At 41.3% G+C, this 23,292-nt stretch overlaps 1 protein-coding gene across 6 annotated transcripts in view; it reads right to left on the bottom strand.

Moving 5' to 3' along the window:
- Positions 1–11,856: 11,856 nt before the first annotated feature.
- The window catches only part of LOC138967180 (focal adhesion kinase 1-like), a 170,855-nt gene continuing 159,419 nt past the window's right edge, over positions 11,857–23,292 (bottom strand). For all 6 annotated transcript variants that reach the window (XM_070339695.1, XM_070339699.1, XM_070339697.1 and 3 more), the window contains 6 exons: positions 19,884–20,006; positions 19,335–19,497; positions 18,623–18,684; positions 17,404–17,526; positions 16,471–16,551; positions 11,857–16,219 (listed from right to left, as the gene is read on the bottom strand). In XM_070339695.1, the coding sequence (XP_070195796.1) occupies positions 16,013–16,219; positions 16,471–16,551; positions 17,404–17,526; positions 18,623–18,684; positions 19,335–19,497; positions 19,884–20,006 (759 nt within the window). In that variant the 3' untranslated portion in view covers positions 11,857–16,012. The remainder of the gene's footprint in view (positions 16,220–16,470; positions 16,552–17,403; positions 17,527–18,622; positions 18,685–19,334; positions 19,498–19,883; positions 20,007–23,292) is intronic.

The following is a 23,292-nucleotide window of genomic DNA, read 5'->3' as shown; positions in this document are numbered from 1 at the left end:
GGCGAGCATTTGGTGTCTGATTCCGTAGCCGAACGGTTGTCGAATTCGCTTGATGCGCAATTGAGTCGAGTACGAATCGCCATCAGGCCTTACTTTTTTTTTTTTTTACTCTTTGTCGTTAATTTTGTTTGTTTTTGTTTATTTTCTTCGTGTTCATAAGAGTACGTTGTAATATCAAAATGGATTTAAAAAATTAATTTTAGGCGAGAATGAGTTTTTTTTAAAAATTGATGGTTAACATGATATTACCGTTAACTACCTTGTATACGCCCACCCACCCTATGTACCAGTTTTGCCCAAAAGTGGGGGGTGGGCGTTTACTAGGTACTATACCCTTGGCAGGAGCGGGTCCTTAGCTAGAAAAACGATATTTTGGTCATTTGTCATAGAAGTGTTCAAAGGATGCGTTATTGCACAAAACTCCCCCCCCCCCCCCCCCCCACACACACACACACACACACACACACACACACACACACTAACACTAACACTAACACACAAAATCAACCTCTTCAGACATCACTTCCCGCCAAAGATGAAGCTTTGAAGATGAAGACCATTGTTGGAGCAGTCCGCGGTACAAGCCATCAACAACTGTACGACGAGTCAGGCTTTATTTCACTTTAAGAGAGGCGTAAACGTTCAAAATTGGTATTATTTCACAAGATTGTACACCGTAAGGTGCCAAACTACTTACTTGCGATATTGCCACCATTAATATCAACTAATAATCCGTATCGCCAGCGCAGACCTTTAGATAGGAAAGTTCCATCGTTTAACACTGAATTATACAAAAACTTATTTCTCCCATCTACAACACAACTCTGGAATTCTTTACCAGACTACATAAAACTTAGTAAGTCCCTCAAGCACTTTTTGTCAAAAAACGATTTAAGTCTGCCGTGTTATTGGTATTTTGGAGATCGCATATCACAAACAATTCACTGTAAGCTTAGGCTATGTATAAGTCATCTTAATAACGATCTAGTGAGACGACACGTTGCTACAGATGCAACTTGTGACTGCGGATTTCCGTCCGAAACCGTAAAATACTTCCTATTGGATTGTCCAAATTATCGCGAAGCACGTCAAGAAACCATACATACTCTCCCTAACCACAGTATTCACCTCCCCCACCTTCTAAATGGAGACAGACAGTATTCTCTAGATTTGAACAGGAACATTTTTTCAAGAGTACACTCGTTCATTGAACGTTCAGGCCGCTTTGGGCAAACCAGAATCAATGCTCCACAAGCCGGACAACAACTTTAATTTCTGCACAACTCCTACCCATCCCTCTTCTTTTTATTCCTTTTCTTCCCCTCCTTCCTTCCTCTTACTGTCTTTCTTTATAATGATTATGCAACGTTTATTATGTTATGATAATTTTGGATGATTAATGAGATGAGGATGATTATAATGATGATGCTTTGGATTTCCAATTTGGTTTATTTAGACAAATTGTTCAGCCGTTACCGCCTTACGTTATAATATCCATGCAGGAACACCACTATAAGCTTCTAGCTTGTTGCTGTTACCTGTGTCTTTTGTATACATGTCATGATTGTAACATTTGTTGAAATAAACTTATGAAGCTTTCGTTTCTTCTTTTTCCTCCCAGTCAAAAATGTATTGCGATTCTCTAGCCACTCCAGAAACCTTTTTCTGTCCAATCCCCGAAGCATGTCTAATAGTGGGGCTCGTATGTTGCAGACGCACTCATAAATCATTCACATCTTGCAACAAACATCATACTTTGTGGTATTGTTCCTTATAATTATTTAAGGGATTTCAGATACAGAGCCACTTCAGAAATTGTTTTTTTTGTCTTTGATAGGGAATAAAAGGCTGCATTTACAGCAGACGAAATTCGTACCAAAAGCGCTCAGCAGTAAATATTCCCAACTCAGCAAATGTAAAATTCAATGGTTTACCATGCACCAGAAGTTGTCTGCTGATAACACATGCATGACATAAATACTCTTATGGGTATTTTTGTGTTCTGGTATTTAATTTGATCGTTTTTAGAATTTTATATATCCGCAGCATGAAAATTCAAGATGGCGGCCTCCGCAACATTGCGTGTTTTGATTTGAGCGAAAACAACGTTTCTGAAGGTAAGTTTTCAAGAATACGCATCCATTCACCAATGTCACATCATTTTACTGTTTAATTCTCCCCTGGGGTCTGTTATTCATCGGGTGAAGCGCTGAAATGCAGAGTAATCTTGCAATAGCTCATCAGCTGGATTGTGATGCTGATAGATCTAGATCTATCTGTTGATTACAAGTAAGGAAATCATGATCGCCACGCTGGTGATTTTAAACAGATTAAACGAACTTTGAATAAAAGGCGAGGAGAAAGAGATTGTTCATGGTATGATAAATGATTAGTCCTGCCTACGTTAAGGACTTCCATAAGGTGGGGAGGGGTAGAGTCAAAAACTGAGTGAGGGTAGGCTGACCAGCTGGAGATAAAAACACTCCACTCCCCATGTCTTTACAGTGTTGTGATCAAACTTTCAAAGACGGTAGGTAACAGACAAAAGCATACAGTGTATGCTAATCAAATGAGATAAGTGGTTTTGAAAAATGAAGAGGTACCGCTCTTTGAGTTTTACAATTTTGGTTTGTTGCTTGTTTCTCATCCTTTTGCTTATTTTAAGTTGACCGTGCATTGGTGTGAATTTTATTTTTACATGATATATACAAGAGTTACACCACATGCCGGTTCCTGGGAACAAGCGTTCTGCATTTATTCCGGTGCCACAGAAGGGAGCCGATTTCACTAGTACTACTGTATCAAGGTTTGTTACCTAATACATCTTAACAGTAAGATTTTTTTATTTGTATTAATTGGAACATGTTTGCACATCATTTGTAAGCGACCTCTGTGAATTTGATGGGTTTAACGTACGAACCCTCACTATGGTCAACATTCTGTTAGCGACTGTTTGAAGCGAATAAATGTAGCGGTCAGAAAGATTCCAGAATCAGTTGGGTCACTGGAAACTGTGTTTGTTTGTTTTTTAACCTGAAACAGTAAGAATTATACGAATTCATGAAATACAATTTTCTTTCATTTTGGTCTGTTGTGTGAAGACTTGCTAACCCGGCTTTGACCGACTCTCTGAGATAGTAAACATTATTCAAATACATTCAAATAAAAATGTCACTTTTCATCTTTTGTGTGAAGGGTACCACAGGCTGATTTCCTGCACCATGGATGTAGAGGAGGCCAGACAGTCTGCTTCTCATTCCAGCTGTGTTGCGTTTTTTTCTGCTCGTGAAGTGTATCGCCACATTGCCAAAGCCATTGGCCAAGAGAAGTCACCCTGTCTGCCCATTTTGCATAGCCTTACAGGCTGTGACACTATGTCGTTCTTCAATGGTATTGGGGAATCAGAAGGCTTGGGAAGTATGGCAAGCATTTGAAGACGTCACTCAAACTTTCTTCAGGTTGTCTGCTCCTCTTTGTAAGCTGAGTACCACTGACAGGGCAGCACAAGAGCTTTTTGGTGTACATTTGTAGGACAAAACCAGCAACGTACTGGGTGTAAACAGTGCTAGACGGTACCTCTTCAGTAAAAAGAGCTGCCAAATTGACCATAATCCCCTTACAAGTGAGGTGCTGCTGCAGGACATGAGATTGAGAAGAGCCATCTACCTATTAGACTTCCAAACTCTGTGGGCTGGCAGTTCAAGGCTGGAAAGTGGGAGTCATTCTGGACGAGCTTTCAAGAGGTATCCAGCGTGTGCCGAGAACTCATGAGGTGTGCCTGCAAGAAGAGCTGTACAACAAAACGCTGCAAATGCTACTAAGAAGGACTGCAGAGCACAGCTCTCTGCAAATGTGCTTGCATGCCTGTGAAAACTGTCAGCATCTAAACTGTGCAAAAATATTATTGCACCCATTTTCATACCTCAACTCAAATTTTATTCCTGTGTCATTTTATTCAAACTGTCTATGCCATTAAAGGCTCGCATCTTCGCTATCTGGCACATTTTTTTTTAACATCATCATTTACGCCGTCAAAATAAGGATACCCTTGACGTGACAAAGAGATGTGACAAAAACTTCGGGTACCTTTTAAAAAGCCGACGACAATTCCTGAGGCACAACTGGGTCACTGTTGTATACGAAGAGAAAGTCAACTTGATTATCCATCCAGAACAGGTTGTTTTATTTCGCCATCTTGCATATTTCTAGTGTTGTGCCATTGTACCTACTGATGTATGTGTCGATCTCACGGATGAGATGTTTATGTGTCAAATTTGAGGGATACCCAAGTCAACTAAAATCCATGTATTTTAGCAATGACCAAGTGGGTTGCGTTGAAACTTTCATGAATGTGTGTCTACGCACGAGGCGTAGTTCAACCGTTTGAGTACACTTTCAAATCTTCACGAAATAATATTTTAAAAACTGCCACAGGTTTGTTGACTTACATCCCACATATTTTTGACTTCGCATGTATATATATGACAGATGGTTGTTTCAAGTACTGCCAAAGTTTCTTTTGAGTATAGACACTTGCCGGAATGTGCTAGTTGTGTAAACACATGAGAACAAACAACGTTTTTGAAATACAGCGATTATGAATTTTAGTAGACTTTTGAGTTGATACATTACATTTTTATCAGTTTTATTTTGGGGGTACCCTTATTTGGGCGGCGGTCAAATAACCCATGTAAAGGCCACCTTTTATCTTAAAAGTGTTCCAGTTAGCCAAGTTGAGTGCCCTCAATAGCATACATTGAATATAACAGCACAGGAATGAATGTTTTCGTTTTGGTATGAAAATTGGTGCAATATATTTATTTTTGCACAGTTTAGGTAATCCACAAATTCTTCAACCCTGCCACCCACACCGTCCAATCATTCTCTGCACCAACAATACATGTATTGTTTTGTTTAAAAATGTGTTTGTGTTAGTTTCTATTGCAAGAGAATGTCTTGTAGCATCAAAAATGCCTAAATACCCTTTTATTGGCGGCCATTTTGAAAATTGTAAAAAAACTACTGATTTCTTAATTTTTTCACGGTGGCTCTGTATCAGGTTTTGTTAAGCAAAAGCAAATGTCCATTTACGCCAAATTTGCTGTTAATCACATGAAGTGAAATATGCTTAACATACCCAACCGTTTACACTGGCGGCCATTTTGAAAAATTGTTTAAAAACTACCCATTTTTTTATTTTTCGCGATGGCTCTGTATCAGGTTTTGTTAAGCACATAAAACTCTTCATATTTGCTTAATTTGGTGTTTGTTGCATGATTTGAATGATTTTGCAACATAGGAGCCCCACTATAAGGAAAGAAAACAATTGAAAAACAACAATAACAGCAGACTGAATAATCTTTATTTATTTTCCTTGTCTACTAGTCCACTGGTCGAAACTGGGGGGTGGGCGTTTACTAGGTACTATACCATGTACACCTGCATGCAACTGAGGTTTATAAAAAAAATAAAAATAAAATCTCCCCGTGTTTTTATTTCATTCAGTTTGTTTGGGTTGTTGCTATTGACTTTGAAACTGACACACCGGCGAAAACGCCGGTAACGCGTGCGCAGAGAAGAGCAAGCATCGGGAATCTTCAATTCTAAAAATAACCAACTGGTAGCTGCCGACCTTCCGCTAGACACACATGAATACCGGGGAAAAATAAATAATTACTGGGCAGTAAAAATAAATACCGGGCGGTAGTTAAACGACAGTTTGACTTTGAAGGACACAATGTTGCAGCTTTTTAGCCAGCGTGTCAGTTTCAAAGTCAATAGCAACTACCCAAACAAACTGAATGAAATAAAAACACAGGGAGACCCTTTTTATTTATTTTTTATTTTTTTGTTTTTAATCTCAGTTGCATGCAGGTGGCTGCTACCGCATTTTAGGTGGGTTTTTTTTCTCTCTCACCTTTGTTTTTTTAAGCGGGAAGCATCCTTCTTCATGGTTATTTATTTAAATTTTTTAATCCAAATGTTTACATGTTAAAGTTAACAAACTTTATCAATAAACGAATATCATGTCAACCAAAGATTTTAAAAAACAACAACATTGCAGCCTAAAAAAAATTTTTTTAAATCAATTTTGCTATTATAACGTACTCTTTTGCACATGAAGAAAATAAACAAAAAACAAAAAAACCAAAGAATAAAAAAAAAAATTACGGGCACTTGGAGATTTGAACTCGACTCAATTACGCATCAGGCGAACGAGAGAACCGTTCGACCACGGAAACAGTTGAAAATAACCGGACACTGTAATGCATTAAAGAAGACGCTAGCACGCTTTCACCACAAGCCGGTATGATCGAGCATCGGTTGAAATCTTTCGCGAGCGGTATCTCGTATTTGTCCGCAATGCATTGGTGCTTAAATGACACCAATGTGTGTCCAGTGAGGGACATAAATCTACAAACAATATTTTAACAAGATTTATTCAAAATTGACGGTTTTAGAGGAGGGGGATGGGTCCTCCAACTTTACAGCTCGGAGACACCCAGGTAAGTCTTTCCCGGAGTTTCATGAATAACACTTAGCGGACTTATCGAGCGGAAGTGGTTTTACAGGCCGGTATATGAGTTGCAGCTGTTTCAAGAATACGAGCCCTGGTCTGTTCTCTGAACACTAATTCAATGTTTGTCATGCTAACCAAGAACTCAAAACGATCAGAACACACTATCAGAATACATATAGAATGGGTTGCTTCCAATCAAAGCCGTTAGAACACAAACTCACAAGAAGTAAGTTTGCATGCGTTCTCTCTACGGTTATGGTACTCGCGGTTGTGGTACGCGCGGTAGTGTGACACGCGGCAGTGTTATACTCGCGGTAGTGTCGTACTCGCGGTAGTGTGACACGCGGTAGTGTTACACGCGGTAGTGTCGTACTCGCCGTAGTGTGACACGCGGTAGTGACGCTCGCGGTAGTGTCGCATAACCGGAGTCAGTGATCTGGAAAGGTGTCAATCTCTCTCTCTCTCTCTCTCTCTCTCACTCTCTCTCTCTCTCTCACACACACACACACACACACACACACACACACACACACACACACACACACACACACACACACACACACACACACACACACACACACATACTGATGTCATCTGACTTACTTGGTATCACAAAAGGTGCTGCCTTGCCGGTTTTTGCTGAAAAATAACTCCGAGACAATTAGATTCAATGAATACAATGATACAAGTAACCGGCAAGTCATAAATCCAAGAAGGTGTGGGGACCGACACAAAATAGGCTGGTTGTGGGGTCCGTCACAGAGAAATTAGGTCGAAAGTGGGGTCCGACACAGAAAGTGGGGACCGACACAATGAATTATGGGAACCGTCACGCCTACGTCACAAAACTGTGTGGGGACCGAACACAGCCAATTTCACTGACTACTTTTGTTGTTTTTATTATTACGGCTGTTTGGATGGCCCTACAATCTTGAAACTTGGGCTGTCTGCTACAGACATGTTGAACTTTTTGCTGGACCAACGACAGTTCCAAGCAGGCATTTTTTGGTAGGATATTTCTTGCCGATGCTACGAATTATGCAGTTTTGCAGTAAAGTGGAAGGCATTCTACCTAATAACGGCTAAAATATCCAAAACCTTCAATCCAACAGCACCTAGGCATGTAGTGTAAACACTCACAGATCTAACAAGACCATTCTCAGAGAGCAACATTGCGTAATACTACCATAAATGGATGTTTTGTCCGCGAATTTTGGCGTGTGGGAACCGAGTGGGAACCGAACACAAAGGGTCAGGGCACCGAACACAAAGCGTAGGGGAACCGTCACAGTGTCACCGGTGTGCATCCAGATTTATTTTTTCCTTGCGAGCAGTCACAGGGTGTTTGTGCTGTCTGCCAACCGTTAGATGACCCCGCCCAAGTCTGTTAAGGGACCGTTTGACCGTTATAGAACGCGTCTTTTTGATTTTTTGGCACAGTTGGAAACGGTTGATTTTTATCCCTACCATTGTTTCCAAACATTATATAGGAATGTTTTGTGAACAACGGATAATAGCCGCTACTCGCATGTGTAGCAAAAGTGAGCGTACATACTCACCCTGGTCGTCCAGCCGTTGTCCGTTGCCCGTCTTTATCTGTCTGTACTGAACATTACCTTTGGATATTTCTCCAACGCTATGAAGTGAAGAAATACCAAATGTTGCAAAATGTTGTATGACCCCAAGAGCTCAAAAAAGATACTTGAGAACCTTGACCTTACCATAAGGTCAAGGTCACAGGGAGAATTAATGTGGTCTAAAAACTGCAAAATTTCACATTGTGCCAGTTTTCTGGAAAACAAATTAAAAACAGCGGGCTTAGTTTTGTATGGTATACAAGAAAAAGAAAGCCTTATCTTCTGATACCATTTTGGTTGACCTCGCTTCAATGTCAAGGTCAGAGGAGCCCTTCAAAGTTGATATGTAGAAATATTTTGATGTGAGCTTTCCCCTTTAACTTTACTATGGACGATATCTCTTACAAACTTAAACACTGAGTGGGGCGTTTGTTAGAATTTCATAGTGAGCCACATCTGGTCACATATCGTTAGGGTCAAGGTCACATTGACCCCTATGAAAAATGTGACCAAGCCGGGTAAAGAAATCCATGTGTCTTGGTAAAAAATCTTAACAAAGCAAAGCCCATGCGACTCTCATGCTTGACCTTTGTCTTAAAGTGACCTTGACCTTCAGGTGACCTTGAAGGTGAAGGTCTAACAACTGAAGCTGGCAAGGACATTGTACACTATTAGAACTGGTTTACAGATTTTTCCTACCAAATTACACATGACCTTTGGCCAAGGTCAAGATCATCAAAGGTCACACATCACAAGGCTATCAATTCAAGACATAGGAAGCATAAACATACTTATTGGCACTTTCTACAAAGAGACATTGTCACTTTTAGTGATTCAATTGCCCGTTTCAGTCACATTTCATAAGGGGCAAAGTGACCTTGACCTTGATGATATGTGACTAAATGTGGCTCAATATCAGTATATAACATGTGCCCCACACAATTATGAAGTTTGAAAGATTTTTTTCATAGTTCAGGGTCAAGGTCACTTCAAAACATGTATACAATCCAACTTGTATACAAATCAACCGTTTCCAAATGTGCTAAAAAATCAAAAAGACGCGTTCTATAACGGTCAAACGGTCCCTTAACAGACTTGGGCGGGGTCGTCTGACGGTTGGCAGACAGCACAAACACCCTGTGACTGCTCGCAAGGAAAAAATAAATCTGGATGGCAGTATGGCTACAACTACGTCGTTTAGTGTAACCATAACCCCTGAATGTATGAACAGCAGAAAAGGCTGTCTTTGACGTCACTGTATAATAAGAAGCACAAAAGGGATTTTTTGGAACTTTCTCTTGGTTGGAGACAAACATGTCCGCAATGCATTCGTGCATCAATCTATCCATGCAGTCGTTTATTGTTGATTCTTTAGCTCCTCTATGGCAGGGGGGTTTTCACTTTGTTTTCCTTCAATTTCACTATGGGAGTTGTTCTTAAACATACGTTTGTTAAGAAAATTTTGGCTGATTGTAAAACAGCTGTAATATACGGCAGTCCAGGTTGTCCTTCAACTGTAAAAATGAAATAATGCTCTTTAAAGTATCATTTACAACAGTGGTGGCTGTTTTCACAAGTATGCTACAAAAAACACGACAATACATAATACATAAGGAAAAGCCCTATGTTTGGTCAGTTGGTGAGATAGGTAAATGTTATTTTTGTGTGACAGTTCTGATGGTTTTCAAAGGGCTAATTCTTTGCTTTTCGACATATGCCCAACTGAAAACGCTTTAGCAACTCATGTGCACATGACAACCATCTAAATAGACTACATGTTCGCAGAAAACACAATACTGAATATAGAGGGAAAAATAACTGCTCTTTTTAAAAGCACGTTTAGTAGTGAAGTACTTTTAGGATTGTTTGGAATTTTTTACCAGCAGACACCCTTTCACTGCTGAGTGTGTTAGTATTGTAAGATGTGTGATATGAGTTTTGGTTTAAAGGTGCCTTTGGTTTGAACACCCCCACCCCTACGAGGGAGAAATACAAAGAAATAGAAGGAAATTGAGCCTATTTGGAACCAGACTTTAGTATGTTCCCATGGGGGGATTCACGGTGCGAATGACACTGCGTCAGCTTGTTCATTTATCTTTAGTATTTTCTTCAACTTTAACTTTTAGGACCATGTATGAGGTTGTGGCAAGCTAAATACACAACACGACGACGTCTCGGAAAAATAGTAAGGATTATATAGGGAAAAACAACAGTGTCAGTTAATGTCCGTTTTGAAGGTGTTAGTGGTTGGGGATTTTGAAAAGCATCAGACATCAGGCAGATACAATCCTTTCTGCGTGTTCTGGTGCAGAAAGAGTTTTCAGTTTATACATTGGGGTGACCAGTAGATACCGTTTTACAACCATAGCCCCAAACGACATTTACAGAGCCCAAAGAAGGATTAGGGTCAATTTCAAAGCCACTTTTCCATATGAAGCGCCAACTTTATATGAAAATGTGTTTAATAAACATCAAAGGACTGAGGTTGAACTTTCTGATAAGGGACATTTTAAACCTAGTCATTGTCACTTCAACGTTGTTCTCTTATTTGCTTGGATCACTATATATGCTTACTGTGTGTGTGTGTGTGTGTGTGTGTGTATGTGTGACGGAGTGATTCAGTTTGTGTTACTGTTTGTCGATTTCTTACGTGAGCCTTGAAGGCTTCGCCTCTTGTTTTGACTGAGTTTACATTTTAAATCTTAGTGTGTATGACATTGTATGCCCCCTTGGAGTCTTTTTGGCTCACGAAGTGTAGCCTATGCGATGCTAACTTTTGTCTGTCTGTGCGTGCGTGCGTATGTATGGTATGTATGTATGTCTGTGGTAGAAACTTTAACATTTGAAGACGTCATATTACATTGACGTCACATTATGACGTTCGAGGGTTAGACGTCACGCGATGGAATTACTGAAAGTCTCGGTGATTGTTATTTTGAGCGGGCCGAGACTATTTGGCAGTCGTGTCCATGTAAGTAGGCAGACAGACAGATCTAGATCTAGTGTCTCGCTTTCTTGCACAGTTTCACCTATGCTCTTTCTGTGTGTGTGTGTGTGTGTGTATGTGTGTGTGTGTGTGTGTGTGTGTGTGTGTGTATGTGTGTGTGTACTGTGTGTGTGTGTACTGTGTGTGTGACGGAGTGATTGAGTTTGTGTTACTGTTTGTCGATTTCTTAGTGAGCCTTGAAGGCTTCGCCTCTTGTTGTATCAAGTTGTCATAATTTTGTGTGTGGATGTTTGCTGGTGTCCAACTTTCTCATCCATGTGAAAGTTGAAATTCAGTAGACGGGTGCAGTGGCGTAGTGGTAAGACATCAGCCTCCTAATCGAAGGGTAGCGAGTTGAAATCCCGGCCGCTGCCGCCTGGTGGGTTAAGGGTGGAGATTTTTCTGATCTCCCAGGTCAACTTATGTGCAGACCTGCTAGTGGCTTATCCCTCTTTGTGTGTACACGCAAGCACAAGACCAAGTGCGCACGGTAAAGATCCTGTAATCCATGTCTGAGTTCGGTGGGTTATAGAAACACGAAAATACCCAGCATGCTTCCCCCGAAATCGCCATATGATGCCTGAATGGCAGGGTAAAAACGGTCATACATGTAAAAAGCCACTCGTGCTAAACATGAGTGAACGTGGGAGTTTCAGCCCATGAACGAAGAAGAAGAAATACAGTATTCTGCAGAATAACTGGTTTACACACACACACACTGACCTTTAATTTGGGGTCGTTTGGAAACAAAGATGAAGACAAAACAAAACCAATCCAGGAAGTTTTGGCTTTTTTATTTTTAAGTATAGCATATTTACACTTCTCCAAAAACACAATCTGTCCAGCGAAAATGTACACTCTTTCCTAATTGCACTGAAAGAAGTGCTCATACAAAGAATTTGCAACATACACACTTTATACACGCAGGCTAAAACATCCTTGAAGAGAGGAGTTTAAGAGATCAAAGACAAAGCAAGTGTTTTGTGTGGTGCGACAAGACATAACATGACAGCAACATTTCCTGAGCTAGAAAAAGCAAAGAGTTTTATTTTCACATTGGGAATCAAAATGCCACGATTTGTATGAGGAGAAAAAACCCACCAACAACAACAGTGTTGATAGCAATGGTAATATTCTTATAGTCTGTTGTTGATCCTAAACATGCTTATTATATATTATATCCGTACATTGCTAAATAAAACACTATTTAAACCAATGGTAACATTATCCATAAATAAATCGATATAAAACCTGAAGATATTTTATTACCTAAATAAGGACACTGCTGTGTTAAAAACAAAACTTGAAACAGTTGTAAAAAAAAAAAAAAGACCCTCCCAAAAAAACCGTAGAAACCCCACTCATACACTAGAATGAATCTCGCCCAAATGTGACACATTTTCTGAAAATTAAAGGCGATAGGAGTTTGAACAGCAAGGCAACAAAGAATTTCAAAGCAGCAAATAATGCCAACAATGGTGTTATAACATGCTTTCACTCAGAATCAACATTCAAAATGGGATGAGAAAAATATGTTTTTGTGTATAGAGTTTTCGGCACTGTCGATGATCACAACCCATGCACACTGGAAAAAAGTGTCTGGAAAAAAGTCTTGAAATATGAGGCTGAATTAATTAAGCACGGTGCTTGAGAGAAGACATGCGGGAAGGTTAACGCGGCATCTTCTAGGTGTCAGCGCTTTTTAAAATAATGACCTTGACATTTATGCAGCCAACAAGGATATTGGATACATTTGTCCCTATACTTCTCTTTAGTGTGTTATGATTGTGAAAGAAACATTAACAGCATAGAAGTGACATTCGAATTCAATGTTGTCCGGTATATATACACAGTTACTTCAGATTAGAAAACAAGCCTCTTCTCAAGCTTTAATACAAGAGCTCATTTAATACCCCAGATTGTTTAATTTGTAAAAATTTTTTTTACCTTTGCAATCCTTTGAAAAAGCAGAGCAAAGGCAGAAATGAGTATTTAGATTTAAAAAAAAAAATGTTTTGGGCTGTATAAATCCATCCGTTTGTGTGTGTAATAAAGCATTTCTCATATAAACAAACACAATTGCAGTCAGATTTTTTCTTGTAAAAGTAAGTCAGAAATCCATGCAATATCACCATCCTATTATCTTCAAATCAGACATAAATACAAGTTTATGTACATTAAGCATAAATTACCCAAGGATTCACAGTTTCAAGATTTTCACTTGTAATTGCTCCCAAAAAGAACATTCCTTTAACTTGATAATACATGAACAGGAGAAATACCGACGTAAGAAGCACAATAACTAATGACGGCTACAACATAAAAATTAAGGGATGTGACAACAGTATGTAGAAACTTAAAATAATTAATCATCCAAGTACCCCAAAAATTCAGGGAAAAGAACTAAAAGACAGGAAATAAAACATTACTACATGTTCTAACAATTGCTGGAAAAATATTCAACAGAATGGAGGAATGTCAGTTAAAAATATATCCATGAGAGTATTGGGTAACCAGAGTAAAAAAAACGGGACTAACAAAAAAAATTCGCAAAAAGGATGGAGAAATGAAAACAAAAAAGTCAGGAAGGCATATTTCTTCTGAATTGTGATTGTCAGAAATAAAATTAGGGACATTTAATTTTAAAATTGAAAGTCTTTGCATGTGAGAGCCAAGAAAAAACAACAACAGCAGGAGATGCAACATTTGGCAGAGTGTAATTACTGTACTTTAAATGAAGTCACTTTCGTTACTGCTGTTGTGTACTCACTTTTAACCGACGTATGCAATTTTGCATGGTATATCATCAATGATTTAAAATAAATGCATATACTGTTTTTCAAGTGTCAGAACACACACACACACTGTCTCTCTCTTTCTCTTTGCCCCACATGCCACCTATCTCTCTGTCCTCAGAAGCTAAGACACTCTCACATAGTCACTCCATACATCACACTCTTCTATCAAGTCAAGATGCGTAAAATCATTTCCATAAAAAATACTTTGATCGACAGATCAAACATTTCCCCAGGCTTAGGGCATATTTGACCTGCTACAGAAATTCCTTTTTTGTCCATTGCACTATTTCGCCTGATTACAACACACGCTTAGGAAAAGGAGAAAATGGAGAAAATGTCTGTGAAGTTTCAACCATCTTTTATGTTTGCTGGCCTCGAAAGAATCTGACTTTTCTACATAATAAAATTTCCATGGCAGTTTTGTGACAACTTAACCAACCGTTTGCAGAACAAAACATGCATGAAGAATTCTGGAACCATTTCAATCCGTGTTCTCACACTATTTTAAGTATATATATCATAATTAATATACAACAGTAATACAAAGCACTATATCAGTATTCATGGTTTGTTTTAAATACAAATTAATATTGTCATGAATACACCCTGTCTGTAATGTTTGTTACTCTTGAGGTATGTGAATATTCTGTCTTTATTCATGTTTCTTGTTATAGTTAAAACCTTCATCAGAAACTAAAATCTGTAAGCTTTACATGAGTCTGCACTCAAACGCGAAGGATAAAACCTTTTTTTATGTACAAGTAAGCACATCACACACAAGAACTTTGTTTTGTTTTTTGCTTTGTTATTACACTTCTAAAACATGCATATAAAAGCACCAAAAGTGGCATGTACACTCCAAAGCAAATGCCATTTCTTGCAAACACAGTTACTAACTGTACAAGTTACAACACACACACACAAAGAAACAGCTCTGTAACCATGCACTTACATCCCAAAACAGCTAACGTTCCAGAATTCCGATGTTTTGTTTTGTCATAGAGAAGGAATGAAAGAAAAAGAACACCCTTTAATCGGGTTATCGCATCAACCTTGCAAGGTCTTCAAGATATGTTGCATGTTCTTCCCTTCCTGGTTAAAAAGTAATTAAAATGCTCCCCACAATGCCGAAAGCAATGCTTTGGTTGAAGCAATCTGATTCAGCAGTTGACTTAAATCTTGTGAAGAAAAGTCACTTGCTAAGGCTAAAACAGACTCCACCAACATTAAATCTAAACTGTAATGTCATTTCAAATCCCTAGTCTGCTATAGTTTCACCTCAACAGGTTAACACTCACACAGAAACAAACAAATGTAACATTCACACTGAATAAACACATCTAATATTCACACAAATGCAACTAATCTTAACATTCACACAGAAACAAATAGATCTAACATTCACACAGAAACAAACAGATCTAACATTCACAGAGAAACAAACAGATCTAACATTCACACAGAAACAGGACCAAGCGTGATTTCCTTGATGTATAACAGTTGCACAGCCCTTTCTTCGAATTCTTGTTTGCTGAATGTTCCATGAATCCTTCAACTGGTAAGCGAAATGCAATTCCATGTAAGTCCCACACTTACTGAATGCTTTTCCATTGCGTCAGCATTTCCTGAACACAGTAAAATCACAAAGGGAACCAAGTCAGGACTCTGGTAAGAAACAAGCACAGCTGCTGTAGAACCAGGAGTCGAACACTGAGCTCTCTCATTCTGTAAGTTACACTCTTTGTGTGATTTGGCAATTCCTTTTGAGTTCAAATCACTCAAGGTGTGAATATTGTGTCACTTTTTCTTGCACTTTTTGCTTCAAAAAGTAAGTTCACACCAAAATCAAGTCAGCACTTGTGAAGTTCTGCCAGGGTATGTGTCACTTTCTCTGACATACTGCCTCCGAAAACCATCATCAGAATTAAGGTCACACCAAAATTCAGTCAACACTTGCGAAGCACTGCCAGGGTGTATCAGTTTTTCTGACATACTTTCTCCCGAAAGGATAATTGCAGTACGTTTCCACCAACAGCCTGCCAGCACCTCTTTCAAGTTCCGTCAAGGCAAAGAAAGCACTGACACGCGAAAAATCTCATCAGAATTCCAAGGGTTGAAACCTAGGGCAGGATCAACTGGAGACTGAGGCCTTATTCAGTCTGGCTGTGTCCACCGCGTCCAGGAGATTCTTGGAGTCCATGGCGAGAGCGTGCGCGGACTTGAGCATGCGCTTGCGGTACTCTGCATCCAGGGACGTGGTGCTGTACTGCTGGGCCAGCTTCATGCTGCTCACCAGGGACGCCATGTCCGTGCTCAGCACCTTCTGCGCCATCTGGATCTGAAATGGGTTCATTTACACATCTTTATAGGCTTGAAACACATCTTTATAGGCTTGAAACACATCTTGAAACACATCTTTATAGGCTTGAAACACATCTTTATAGGCTTGAAACACATCTTTATAGGCTTGAAACACATCTTTATAGGCTTGAAACACATCTTTATTGGCTTAAAACACATCTTTATAGGCTTGAAACACATCTTTATTGGCTTGAAATGGGTTCATTAACACATCCAATTCCACTGTACCTGTTTGATGTGTTCCTGTGGCAGATGGTTGATAATCTCATCCACGCTGGCTAGCAGGCTGCGTAGTTCTTGGCCGATTGTCTGTTGAAACACACAAATCTCACACTCACTACATCTTGACAATAAACATGAATTTGACACTGTTAACTGAATGCAGAAGTCAGGTAGCTCCAAGTATTTCTTCTCTGTGCACCAGCTTGGTGCAATCAAAACAGGTATTTCAACATTAAAATACACTTGCATCTGTTGAGGATAAATATGTAGACTACTGTCAGTATGAACATGTAATTGTTATTATTCATTTGAATTGCATGAGGTTAACAAACCAACAACAACAAAACAACAACAACCCTGCTCACAACAAAACTAAAGACATCCATGAAAGTAATCAACCAATGTTTCAGGGAGTCATCATCTTCAATAGACAACTTTGATCTCTTTGTCCTTCACACTCTAATCAGAGCTATGGTCTTACTTTCTCACCAAATACATATACAGCACCTGGAACTCACTGCTGTTCGTGATACACACGAGTGAAAACCAGACCTGAGAACCCCTGTTTTGCACTTGGAATATTCTCAAACAACCTTGGCGTATTTTCAGAAAAATGAGCGTACTCCACGGAGCATTTGAACATCCATGATTCAAACATACTTCGAACGCATCCGTCGCACCGTTAATTAAGTTGACCAATACATTTAAAACAAATGCTTCTGTCATTGTTTACTGACAAAAACAGTAATCATGTGTCAAAATACTGGATCTGCTTTGGGATGCGCTGGTGAAGAAAAGTAGTCTAGGAATTTTTCTCGGCACATTTTTTTTTACTACTGACCGTACCGATCGTATTCTAGACAAGCAAGCGTACAAAATACGGCAAAATCGTATGGGTTCCCAGGTCTGGAAAATACTAAGAGTATGAGTAAAACTCACCCGGACCATGGTGAGGTACCCTTCTGGCTCTACAGACGGGGCTTCTTTGGTCATGGTCATGACAGCTCGCACCACACTCGTTGTCGACTCGTACACCTTGTCATTGGTTCGGTTCAGCTGGGACTGAAATCAGAGCAAAAAGTCGTGTTATCCTTCTCCTTGGACCAACAATGTCTTTACAATTTTTTTAGCAAGCACATACGCAATATTGTAAAAATGAATTAGTTTGTAAGTGCAGTCATCCGATTCAGACTTAACTACAATTTGTGAACATTTTCTTATGGGCGAAGGTTGGGAATGTTGGCAGGAGGGGGCCTTGCAAAATTCTTGCGTCCAAAAGACGTTAAAAAAACCCAGAGACTGCACTTATACAGTCTAACCTGCCCTTTGTTTGTTTGTTTGTTTGCTTTCTTTCTTTATTTGGTGTTTAACATCGTTTTCAACCACGAAGGTTATATCGCGACGGGGAAAGGGGGGTGATGGGATAGAGCCACTTGTCAATTGTTTCTTGTTCACAAAAGCACTTATCAAAAATTTGCTCCAGGGGCTTGCAACGTAGTACAATATATTACCTTACTGGGAGAATGCAAGTTTCCAGTACAAAGGACATAACATTTCTTACATACTGCTTGACTAAAATCTTTACAAAAATTGACTATATTCTATACAAGAAACACTTAACAAGGGTAAAAGGAGAAACAGAATACGTTAGTCGCCTCTTACGACATGCTGGGGAGCATCGGGTAAATTCTTCCCCCTGACCCGCGGGGGGTGTTTGTTTGCTTAACGCCCAGCCGACCACGAAGGGCCATATCAGGGCGGTGCTGCTTTGACATATAACATGCGCCACACACAAGACAGAAGTCGCAGCACAGGCTTCATGTCTCACCCAGTCACATTATTCTGACACCGGACCAACCAGTCCTAGCACTAACCCCATAATGCCAGACGCCAGGCGGAGCCTAACCTGCCCTCACGACCACCTCTTGACAAGGACCACCTGCCCATTTCGACCACCCCGAAGATTTCCTACAAGTTTTGTTTCTATATCATTCACCTTTTCATATATAGCGACCAGCTGTCTATAATGACCACTTTGGTCGGTCATTTGAGTGGTTCAACTGTGTTCTATTTCGTTTGTGTGAAGAATATACCATACCGATGACACCACCATCCAGTTTAAAGTTCGTTGTAATGCAGTGATAACAAAAAAACTTGCCTTGTTTAAAGAAACAGCTGCTCCCTCTGTGGACTCGCTGGTACTGCTGCTGCGACTATCCGCTGAAAACAGATTTGAAACCATCACGAAGATGTTCCTCCTATATTTGAATGTATAACTTAACCTTTAACCAGTAGGGCTCATTTTGTTGAAAAGGTCATTACAAAACATCAGCAAAAAAGTAAATTCAGCTTTGACCATGAGCCACAAAATAACTGGATCAAGTTTAGGCACAGCAATGGCCTATAGATAGAAATATAGAATCCAGAACTACAGATTTTGTCATCCTATCTTGCAAAAAGAACAGCTGCCTCTGCTGAGAACATTCTTACAAACACACACATGCACGCACACACACACATATCTCAAACAAAGTGCTCAGCAAAATGACAGGAACTAAACATTCTCCGTAAGCCTTAATCAAGAATTGTTGAAAGTGTTCGCTTGGTATGTGTGTATATATAGCATATATGAATATTTTGTGAACAGTACACATGGTGATTTTTGTCTGTATGGTTAATTGTTTTATGTAGGTTGTACATTTAATTGTTCTTTTCTATATATGTACTTTTGTAAAGGGCCCAGAGCCATAGGTTACTTAAAAATGTCCAGTTATCATTATTATTATAAGAAAGACCATCTCTGACGAACACATGTTTGCATCTCTTTGAAACCCAAGACATCCAGCATACATCCAGCATACATCACTTACTGGATGTTCTCCTGACGGTGACGGCCTGGGAGTGTTGGATCTGTTGTGTGGTTGGCGGGGGTGTCTGTGGGGGGAGTGGTGAGAATGGGTGCTGAGGCGGCGGGGAGTTCTCCTTTGTGCTGTCGCTGTCTTCCGACTGCATGGCTGCCCACTTGTCTCGTTTCTGGATTTGGAAAGTAAGAGTGACCGTTAGAACATTCAGGAGTGCATGTTTGGAACCAAAAAAAAAGTCTGCTGCTTGCCACATTTCATCAACATCAAATGATGAAGAAATCACACACTGCAAACGGTATATATTAGTGTGACCAGTTGTACAACAGGTAAACTTTGAAAACAAACTCAGTTAGTAGTTGCACACGAATTCTCTGAAAATTTCTTTTTACGGAAAAAGTGTGTTGGTCAAGAAAAAACCACGCATGTTCCAGACCAGCCTTATATTTTCAGCAATTAAAGCTTCAACCAAAAATATACGCACTGTAACGGATTAGTCATTCTGAAGAGGGAGAACGTGGGGGCAAACAATACACAAGATTCATAGAGATGTCTCACCAAATTCTTCTCTTCCATTTGTAACCATTTAGCGTCAGCGGCTGAATCTTGCTTCTGCTTTTGGCAGCGTGCCTCTATCACATGCTCATCAACGTCTTCCACATGTCGATGATGAGCAAAGTCCTGCAACAAAACAACTCATTTCTTAACAATACATTTCTTTTCAATACCATTTATTCCAGATGTAGACATATCCGAGACATATTACAGCTGACTCGACCTTGTCAGAATGTATCACACTTCCAATCAGAAAATAATGTTTGAGCAAGGTTAGAGAAAGTTGAATGTACATTTCTAGAGAATTCTATGCAAAGGTGCCATTTTCTACACATCTGAGAAATCTACAAAACAAAACAGTAAGACTGAGACTTTTCACAATGGTCCTTCAACAGTGTCATATAAATTGTAAGGCTTCTTTTTAAGCCTACTGTCTATATGATACTTACCTCGACAGTACTATTCTTGCACATTATCTATTATAGGCCGAAAAAATTGGACAAAACGCTGCGTGGGTACAATTATCTCCCATAACCATGCGCCACCGTGGATCCCAAGCACTGTCCGAGTGCTTCCCCCTTACAGGATGTAGGTGGCGCGTCCTCTTTCTTTATGAGCTGCAGACCCTCAAAAAGCCCATAACATATCAAGAGGGGAGGCGGGAGGGAAACTCTAATAGTACTGTCTCGGTAAGTATCATATAGACAGTAGGCTTAAAAAGAAGCCTTACAGTCAATATAACACTTACCTCGACAGTACTATTCTTGCACAGAATACCAGAGTGGTGTGAGGGTGATATGTAGAGTATTAAACTCCTTAATCAAAATCACTTAAATCCAAGGATTAAGATACCCAGGCAATTTTCGAACAGTACTACCGTAAAAGAAAATATACCCAAGAAAAATACCTTAGACTGACGTGACCATGCTGGCAACCACTGCTTTGGCAATGCCATACGACTGGTCAAGCCTGAGACTGGAAAAGTCTCGCATATAGTGGTTAATAAACGTGGCTGGAGTCTTCCAGAACGCGACCGCCATTATGCTTTGGAGCGAGGCACCCCGCACGTGCGCCAACGAGGAGCCGATAGCCCGAATCTCGTGTGCCCTGATGTCAGGGACCACATCCACTTGAGCATGAACATAAGCCTGTTTGATAAGCAAGGTCAGCCAACGAGCTAAAGTTTGTCTAGAAATATCCGATTGGTACTTCGGATTAAGCGAGACAAACAGTGACCGCTTAGAAGACCGAAAGCTACGTGTTCTATCCAGGTACACTCTAAGGGCACGTACTGGGCAGAGGAAGCGATCAGGGTCATCATGTTCAAGAGTGGGAGCCAAGGCTTGAATGACTACTGGTTTGGACAACTCCGAGGCATTCTGATTCTTGGCTCGAAAGTCTGGTAGGAAAGCCAACGTCACCTGATGTGTGGTGAACTCAATGTCAAATTCCAGGCCACTCAAAGCTTGAATACCACTGAGTCTACGGCAAGTGGCTAAAGCGATGAGGAACACAGTCTTAAAAGTCAGGAACTTGATACTAATGCCTGCCAGGGGTTCAAACTCCTTGCTACGCAGGAGTTTGAGAACCAGGAAGACATCCCACTTGGGAAATGAAACCCGAGGTTTAGACACCGCTGCATTGCTAATACCCGAAAGGACATTAGCGATGAGGGAGGAACTGATCAAGTGTTCAGGTCTGCGACCAGTAGCAGCCGCAATCGTGGAAGTGATGGCAGATTTGTATCCAAGAAGAGTCGTAGAAGAAAGACTCTTCTTTTGATACACTTCCACCAGGAAGTTGGCCAAGTCCTGTGTTGAGGGATAAAGCGGCTTTATCCCCTTGGACAAAGCGAAGGAGGCCCAAGCTCTCCAGCGTAAGTCGTAGAGCTGATTAGTTGATCGCCTCTTAGCGTTCAAGGAAAACTCTACTGAACTCTTGTGCAATCCTAGTGCAAGCAGTTTGGAGCGCACAAGAGCCATGCGGTCAAGCACAGACTCTCTGGACGTGGATGAGGGAGGCCTGATCGAGGTTGGAGCAGACTTCCCCCGTCCAGATTCAGAGGTAGAGGGTCTACGTGGGTGAGACCGCGAAGATCTGGAAACCACGGAGCTGTTGGCCAGTAAGGCGCGACCAAAATCAGTCTTGGCCGTTCCTGCAGATACTTTGCCAGTACCCTCGGAATCAGAGATGTCGGGGGATAGGCGTAAGCATCGAGGAGCCTCCACGAGAGAGTGAATGCGTCCACGTGGAACGCATTCGTGTCTCGAAAGGGGCTGACGTACCTGGGAAGCCGAGCGCTGAATCGAGTTGCGAACAGATCGATCAGAGGACGGTCCCACCTTGCCCACAGACGCTGTAGAACGTTGTGAGCGATGGTCCATTCTGTGGGGAGAACCTGATCGCCCCGACTGAGAATGTCGGCCAGGGCGTTCAGTTTCCCCGGAACGAATTGGACTGACATCCGGACCTGATTGGTCTGGCACCAGAGCAGAATCTCCTCCGCTAACAGGGAGAGGGACCGAGAATTGGTGCCCCCCTGGTGGCGAAGGTAAGCTAGGCATGTGGTGTTGTCCCCGTGGACCAACACATCCTGATCCCGAATCAGGAGGCGAAACTCCAGCAGAGCCCGACGAACCGCCTCCAACTCTAGAAAGTTGATGTGTAGGAGGGACTCCTCCTGGGTCCAGACCCCCTGGGCCTCGTGCAGGTCCAGGTGGGCCCCCCAACCCCGCGTAGAAGCGTCGGTGTACAGGAAGAGAGACGGCCGTCTCGGTTGGATAGGCACCGCAGAGTTGAGCCAGATCGGGTCCAGCCATTGGACTACAGCCTCGTGAAACCAAGGCCCGATCTGGACCAACTCGGTGTAATCGAGAGGCCTGGAAGTCCGATCTGCTACTGCCCGTTGCAGGGGACGTTTGTGTAGCCTTGCAAGGGGCAGCAGCAGAGCGACAGACTCCATGGAACCCAACAGTTCCGCCAGCCGTCTGTGAGGAACAGCGCGGCAAGCCTGAATGGAGAGGATCTTTCGCCTCAGGAAGAGGATCCTGTCCGGGGAGGGAGACACAGTGTAAAGCACTGTGTCGAACGCCATCCCCAAGTAGCAAAACTGCTGGGCTGGCACGAGGTCCGACTTGTGCCACTGTATCTGGAACCCCAAGGCATGGGTCCGGTCCAGGACCTGCCGGGTGTGTTGGAGGCATTGATCGCGAGACTGGGCCAGGGTGAGCCAATCGTCCAAATATTGACGCAGACGCACACCCTGAGCTCTGACCAACGCCGCCAGCTCCTTGACCACCTTTGTAAAAATCAGCGGGGCCAAGGACAGGCCGAATGGGAGGGCCCGAAACTCGAACACTGTGCCCTCCCAAACAAACCGGAGCAGATGTCGGTACCCCGGGGCCACCAGGAT

The sequence above is a fragment of the Littorina saxatilis genome, linkage group LG5, assembly GCF_037325665.1.
Source record: "Littorina saxatilis isolate snail1 linkage group LG5, US_GU_Lsax_2.0, whole genome shotgun sequence".
Classification (NCBI taxonomy): domain Eukaryota; kingdom Metazoa; phylum Mollusca; class Gastropoda; order Littorinimorpha; family Littorinidae; genus Littorina; species Littorina saxatilis.
This window is presented reverse-complemented; position numbering and strand designations above follow the sequence as displayed.